The 7,558-nt window shown below is 40.6% G+C and overlaps 1 protein-coding gene across 1 annotated transcript; it reads left to right on the top strand.

Moving 5' to 3' along the window:
* The first annotated feature begins 6,267 nt into the window (after positions 1-6,267).
* Positions 6,268-7,212, top strand: LOC116874385 (olfactory receptor 143-like). Its single transcript, XM_032869046.1, has one exon. It carries the CDS (start codon positions 6,280-6,282, stop codon positions 7,210-7,212), a length of 933 nt encoding a protein of 310 aa, XP_032724937.1. The 5' UTR covers positions 6,268-6,279.
* The last annotated feature ends 346 nt before the right edge of the window (positions 7,213-7,558 follow it).

The raw sequence follows: 7,558 nt of genomic DNA on the forward strand, positions 1-7,558 counted from the left end.
TACTTCTGGTAAAAATAACATAAAACAGTAAGAACAAATAAACTCCATAAAAAAATAAAATCACAGCATAATCCAAAGACAGAAAATGCCCAAACTTCAAAATAACTGTAAATTTGAAAAGAAGAAACTCCAGATCCCAGGAAGCAATCTCTCTGCATCCTGCTCCGCTTCAGGCTTTTACAACAGGCAAGAGCAAGTGGGAAAAAATCAGGGAAGAGGGAGGAGGGCAGTTGTGATGGATATAATTTAATCTACAACCATAGTGAGAAAGAGTAAGTGTGCACCAACTATGAGAGAGAAAAAAATGTGCCATGATAGATCAAAGCAAGATGTACAGGAAAGGAATGCAGATACGCAATTTGAAGGGGCACCTCTTGGTACCTCGAGAGAAGAAAAAAAAGAAAGGTCTGTGTTTGAACCATGGCTCTCCCATTAGTTGTTGTGACTTTGAGAAAACCATTTAATCCTACCTTTGGTTTCCCCACATGTGAAAAAGAGAGGCCTGTGTCAGATAGTTGTGAAGATTATAAAAGAATTAATAAAAATAAATAATAATTATATTATTATGTAATAAGTTAATAAAAGAATTTAGTATTGTGACTAGCACCACTTATCTATGAGTTGTACAATTGTTAGTTTCTTTTATTGCTTCTCTAATTAAGCTGAGAAAACCAAGATCTGTATCTAATTGCTTTTTGTGCTCAGAGTGCCTTGCAACTTAAATCCTCTAAGAGATGTTTCTTGAATGAATGAATCAATAAAAGCTCCAAAGTAATCAGATAACTTGTTTGTGGAGTTTAAACCTCAGGGACAGTGTCCCTCTCTAAGCTGAGGCACAGGTGCTTTTTGCCAGTGGAATTATGACTTTGTATACTCCCAGACATCACCTTAGAGACTCAGCAATAGGGCTTCTGATTAGACATAGCAGATTGAGCCCAGGTATTTAACCACTCTTATTTTCTGAAAGCCCACTAGAATGATTATAAAGGCATTAGAAGTCAGGAGCACAAGTATGTTACCTTAAACCACTGGGACAAAGAAAACAGTTGGGGAAGAAGAGTGGGAAGAAATTTGGAAAGTTGGAAAGCAGAAAAATGATTAGTAACTGACTCAGTCTCTAGGAAGCTCAATTCTAAGCTACGTGGTAGAAGCAAATATGACACACCTTCTCATCTCCTGTATGCTCAGTCATTTGGTGGCACAAATCACCTCTGAAAGTAGAAGTGAAGGAAAAGCTAAAAACAGGAAAGCTCCATGAAAGTCTTAAAAAAAAAAAAAAAAAAAGACCCCCCCCCCCCCCCGGGTAAATGCTTCTCCTGAAGCAGAAGACTGGAGATATTTCTATATTAAGTGTAGAATGGAGGATCTCTGGAAGGAAGGCACTTGAGTGTGGTCATACTACACTAAAAACAAGAGAAACAGTTGGAAGTTCACATATTGAATGTTATCATTTAAATATGAGTATAAAACAAAGACACTTTCAGACATCAAGATGGAGTCAAGACATGCAAGATGGAGGAAGGCCAGCTATCCAAACACTCTTTTAATCTTCTTCCTGGTCACAAGACTAGACTATATTTCCCAGCTTTTCTGTCAATTAAGTATAACCTGGTGACTGAGTTCTTACGGAATGAAATAAAAGCAAAAGCTAAGTGTGCTAGTTCTAATCCCACAAAAACTTCACTTTCATAATCTCTCATGATGTTTCCTCTTTGGCCAACTTGATGTAAAAGAGTATGTGTTGAAGGTGACAGAGCTACAAGAAGGATGTTAGGTCCAAATTTATTATTTTTAGGAAGCAGTCTATGATTTAGGAGCCATGTCTTGGACTTCCAATGAGTGAGATAGAAACTTGTTGTATTTTAATTATGTATATTTCATTTTGAACACTTAGGTTTTGTAAGTATTGAAAGATGATTTAAGCAATTAGGTGAGAGTGTTGAGATTAATTAATTGTAAGAACATAGAAAGTTGAACCAACAAAAAACCCAGACCATTATTTTCTATAGCGAGAATAAGGATTGCAAAGGAAAAGTAATCAGTGTATTTCACTACTTAGGTATGCAGAGCATGAGGGCACCTGGGTGGCTCAGTCAGTTAAGTGTCTACCTTCGGCTCAGGTCATGATCCCAGAGTCCTGGAATTGAGCCCCTCATCGGGCTCCCTGCTCAGCAGGAAGCCTGCTTCTCCCTCTCTCTCAGCAACACCCCCAGCTCTTGTGTGCGCTTGAGTGCTCTCTCTCTCAAATAGATAAATAAACATCTTTTTTTATTTTTTTAAAAAGATGTTTATTTATTTTGGAAAGAGAGAGAATACGAATGGGGTGAGAGCAGAGGGAGAAGCAGACTCTCCAGTGAGCAGGGAACCCAAAGCGGAGTTCAATCCCAGGACTCCAGGATCATGACCTGAGCCAAAGGCAGACACTTAATAGACTGAGCCACCCAGGTGCCCCAATAAAATCTTTGGGGAAAAAAAAAAAAAGGTATGCAGAGCATGTACATCTTTATAAATCATATAAACACTGAATATTGATTTAACTTAAAAAAAACTGTATTGGGAGGATAGAAACACTGGGAAGTATATTTGTGATGGTAGAAGGTGAAAACTGGCTAAGTTCCATTTCCCAAACTTAAAGTCAATTGACAAGACCTAATACTGACAAATTGAAAAGCCACTACATATTATTTAGAAATATGGAATTAAAGATGGGAGGGAGGTAGGGAGAGAGAGGACAGGGGAGAAGGAAGGAAGAAATGCGTTCATAGCAGCATGGATAAAAATCAGTAAGATTGAATCCTTGCCCTCTGGGAGTGTGCAAGTCTAAGTGTAATGAAGATACACGGGTAAGCTTGTTGTGTGTAGTGGGAGTGTGCACCAGACACCTGAGCAGCATACGGAGAGAGCATTTCAGGTGCTGAGAGTGGGGACAGGGGAAGAGATCTGAAGAGATGCTCCATCAGAAATGAGGACAGGACTGAGTCTTGAAGAATGAATATGTGGTATCCAAATGAGGAAGAAGGGAGCAGGCATTTCAGGCAGATGAATCAACATGGAGCCAAGAAATCATCAGAATGTATGAGAGGTGGGGGTATGGAGAGGGTGGTTGGGTTATGGACATGGGGGAGGGTATATGATATGGTGAGTGCTGTGAAATGTGTAAGCCTGACGATTCACAGACCTGTACCCCTCAGGCAAATAATACATTATATGTTAGTAAAAAAATTTTTTTTTAAATGTATGAGGGGAACTTCAGTCTCTTCAAAGACTGGAGACATGGGGGATAGCGCTGTGGGTGCAGTTCGGAAGCAAACTCTAGAGAGCTTTCTTTGACCGACTGAGTGGTTTGCACTTGTGCTGGGAGAGAAACAGAGGGGTTTAGGGAAGGGAATGATACATTCTCTATTGGTAATTCTATATAAAATGTGTGAATAGATTTCAGAGAAAATGGTTGTGGACAGCAGAATTCTAAAACATGACTCCTCAATGATCTTATCCCTTGTATAATCCTCTCTCCTCTGAGTATGAGGAGAACCTGTGAGGTATCACTCTAGTGACTGGGCTATGTTATATGGTATAGCTGACCTTAAATTAGGGAGGTTATCAGAGCAGGCCAAATCCAATCACACAAGCATTTTAAAGGCAGAGAATTTTTTCTCAAGCTTGTGGTGGAAGGGGATAGTCAGAGAGTCAAAGCCCAAGAAGGATTCATGGGTTGTTTATTGCTGTATTGAAGACAGGAGGACTATACAAAGGAATGCAGGCAGCGTGTAGAAGCTGAGAGTGACCCCTAGTGGATAGCCAGCAGGGGACTGGAGACCTCAAGGAACTGAATTCTGCCAACAACCTGAATGACCTTGGAAACATTCCTCCCCCAGAGCCTCCAGAAGGAAATGCAGGCCTGCCCACACCCTGATTTCAGTGTGGGCAGAGAATCCAGCATGACATTCTGTACCAGACTTCTAACCTACAGAACTATGACTAATAAATGGGTGTTCTTTTAAGACACTAAGTTTATGGTAGTTTATTACACAACAATAAAAAACTAATGTAATGGGTGATGGTAGGACCCCAGGATAAGAAAGCTTTTAAAGTATTCCAAACTTGAGGCAAAGGAACTTTATCAAAGGCAGTACAGTGAAGAGGAAGGGTAAGAAACCAGGGACTTTAAGGAAATAGAATTATGTAAACTTTGAAGAACAGATGCTAATTGTTAGTGGGAAGGAGGAGCCCAGAATGACAACCCATTTCTAGATTAGCTCATGAGGTTAAGGATGGTGCCATTAACTTAGAAAAGGATAGCAAGAAGAGAAATAGTTCTGGGGCCACAAGGAGATGCTGAATTCAATTGGGTAGGGATGTCTAGTAAACAGTTGGGTACAGAATTAGGAACTTGGGGAAGAGGTCCATATGTAGATATAGATAAGGATAAAGATGAAGGAAACCTAATACTTACTTAGCACTTAGCATATACCAAGCAGTGTGCTAAATGTGCTGGAGACTGAGACATTTAATCCTCAAAGCAATCTAAGAAAGTAGGAACTATTATTAAACTTATAATGTAGATGAGGTAGAATACGGTCAGAGTGATTAAGTAATTTGTCCAAGATCACACACATAAGTAAGTGGAGGATTTTGAATTCAAGTCTGATTAATTTGACTCCAGAGTTCATTCTGTTTTTAAAGATTTTATTTATTTATTTGAAAGAGAAAGAGAGAACAAGACGGGGGGAAAGCAGAGAGGGTGAGAAAGGGAGAGAGAATCTCTCAACCATACTCTGCACTGAGTGCAGAACCCAGTGCAGGGCTCGATCTCACAACCTGAGATTATGACTTGAGCTGAAACAAAGAGGTGGATACTCAACCAACTGAGCCACCCAGGCACCCTCTAGAGTGGGGTTATTCTTTTAATATTTCTCTATTATACTTTTCTATATATATGAAACACACAAAAAGATGGATAATATAAAGTTATGACATAATTCTATACCAATCGCAAAACAATGAAAAAAAAATATTATTGGCAATGGCAATGGCAATGGCAATGGCTCTGCCCCTGAACACTCCTCTTTCATAATGGAGCATGAGCTCTAGGATAAGTAGGAGCACAAAGGAGGCTTCTCCCTCCCGGCACAGAAGATCCAAAATTTTTAATGTGAACTGATGCTTGGAGAACATTGAGTCCCAAGGGAACTAATGTTAACTTATTGACAAAGGATGTAAACACAGGCTTAGTAATTTCTTCCCTCAGGAGCCTGATCAAACTTTGATGCTAAATGAGCCTTGTTTTCCAAGCTTCTGAACAAGTTGCTGAGATCCACAGAGAATAAGACAAATTCATAATATTAGCCTGCTGATGGTTTGGAGACATTAAGTTGATGCATTTGCCTTGCCCTGAAGACATTTTCTGCAAATCCACAAACAGAAGGGATGTTGGCTTCTCCATTTTCAGGGCCTTTGTCTTCTCTGGGACAGTGAAGGGAACAGAACACTTCGGGGTCTGGCAGTAGTGAGGTCTCCAGGCAAAAGGAAGTTGGGCAACTGAGTCCTTCTGTTCTGATGTTTTCATTCCCACAGCTACAGCAGGGGAGAGGTCTAGGGAGGCCACTTGTCCTTCCGAAACAATTCATTGTGATTTTGAGGTAAGACTGGATAAAGGGAATGGGCAGGAGAAGTTCATAACAATAGGGGAATTCAAATTCCTCTAGTTACAACATGTGATCTTGGACAAGTTACTTAATCTCACTGAAACTTTTTATTTCTTAGCACTTTCACTAAGCCGGGTACTGAATTTCTGAAAGGGGAGCGGGAGAGAGTGGGTTCGACAGTGGGTGCAGTGGGTATCACAGTGACTTTACTGTCTCAGAGCTCCAGGGATTTTCATAGGAAGTGGTCCCAAGTACAACTTTGGCTCCTCGGTTCTCTATCTATATGACCTTGACCAGCCTATTCATCTCTTCAAGATACTGCTTCCTTATCTCTCACATGTGATCATCACTTTTGGTGTCCATGCTAGAAGTCTTCATCCTGGATTATGTTAGACCAGGGGAGGTGAGGAGTTATAGCTGAGATCTGAAAACATGGAAGAAAAGGACAAGCAAGAGAAGAAAGTTAAAGATGGAAAGTCCTTGCCCTGGCTCTCCTTCCAGGTCGCTGTCCCAACAGCCGCACCTGAGCCTCTTCCTCTAGAAGGCCTTACTCTAGAAGCAAAGGATCTGAGCCCCTTCCTGATGTCCCTTCCTTCCTTCTCTCATTTCCTTATAGATCATAGCCCTGCAGATAATGGCTACAGAAAATGGCTCTTCAGTGACGGAGTTCATTCTGGTAGGACTAACAGATCAGTCTCAACTCCAGTTACCCCTTTTCTTTCTCTTCTTCCTGAACTATGTTGTCACTGTGGTAGGGAATCTGAGCTTAATTATTCTAATTTGCCTGAATTCTCACTTGCATACTCCCATGTACTTTTTCATCTTCAACTTATCCTTCATAGATCTCTGCCACTCCTTGGTCATTACTCCTAAAATGCTGATGAACTCTGTGTCAGAGCAGAATATCATCTCCTTTACAGAATGCATGACTCAGCTGTTTTTTTTCTGTTTCTTTGTCCATTCTGAGTGCTACGTGTTGACAGCCATGGCCTACGATCGCTATGTGGCCATCTGTAAACCCTTGCTGTACACAGTTACCATGTCTCCTCAGGTCTGTTCTCTGCTGATGTTTGGTTCTTATGTGATGGGGTTTGCTGGTGCCATGATCCACACAGGGGACATGGTCAGATTGTCCTTTTGTGATTTGAACACCATCAACCATTACATGTGTGACATCTTCCCCCTCCTCCAGGTCTCCTGCAGCAATACCTTTGCCAGTGAGCTAGTAGATTCCATTGTTGTAAGTACAGTGGTCATAATATCCAGCTTCATTATTTTCATTTCGTATGCTCTAATCCTTTCCAGTGTCCTCCATGTCTCATCAGCTCAGGGCTGGTCCAAAGCCTTCAGCACCTGTGGCTCCCACATAGTGACTGTTGGTGTGTTCTATGGATCTGGGTTGTTCACACATCTCAAGACCTCTCCCGCTGGTTCTATGGGCCAGGGGAAGTTCTTCTCAGTATTTTACACCAATATAGTACCCATGTTGAATCCTCTCGTCTATAGTCTAAGGAACAAAGATGTCAAATGTGCTCTGAAAAAAACGCTGAAGAGAATTTCAAATTAAACAGAACTAATGTTACTGGATTGTTGGGGTGTGTGTATGGTGTGTGTGTGTGTGTGTGTGTGTGTGTGTGTGTATGTGTTTGCCCCCATAATTTTCTTCAGAACAAGGTTTTTCCTTTAAACACTTATTTCTCTGTAAGCATGTCAATTAAGCATGCAAACATTGTTAAATCTCATGGTTATTCTCAGCCCCATACTGAACTGAGCTTTATTCTTAACAGTATGCTCCAGAGATTCAGCCCAATTCCTACTTTTTTTTTAATTTAAATTCAATTAGCTAACATTTAGTGCATCATTAGTTTTTGATATAGTGTTCAGTGATTCATTAGTTGCATAGAACACCCAAT

Source organism: Lontra canadensis, unplaced genomic scaffold (assembly GCF_010015895.1).
Source record: "Lontra canadensis isolate GAN:19392208 unplaced genomic scaffold, GSC_riverotter_1.0 scaffold36, whole genome shotgun sequence".
Classification (NCBI taxonomy): Eukaryota; Metazoa; Chordata; class Mammalia; order Carnivora; family Mustelidae; genus Lontra; species Lontra canadensis.

Excerpts from the sequence above, each read along its gene's own strand:
- LOC116874385 (XM_032869046.1), top strand. The coding sequence starts at position 6,280 with ATGGCTACAGAAAATGGCTCTTCAGTGACGGAGTTCATTCTGGTAGGA.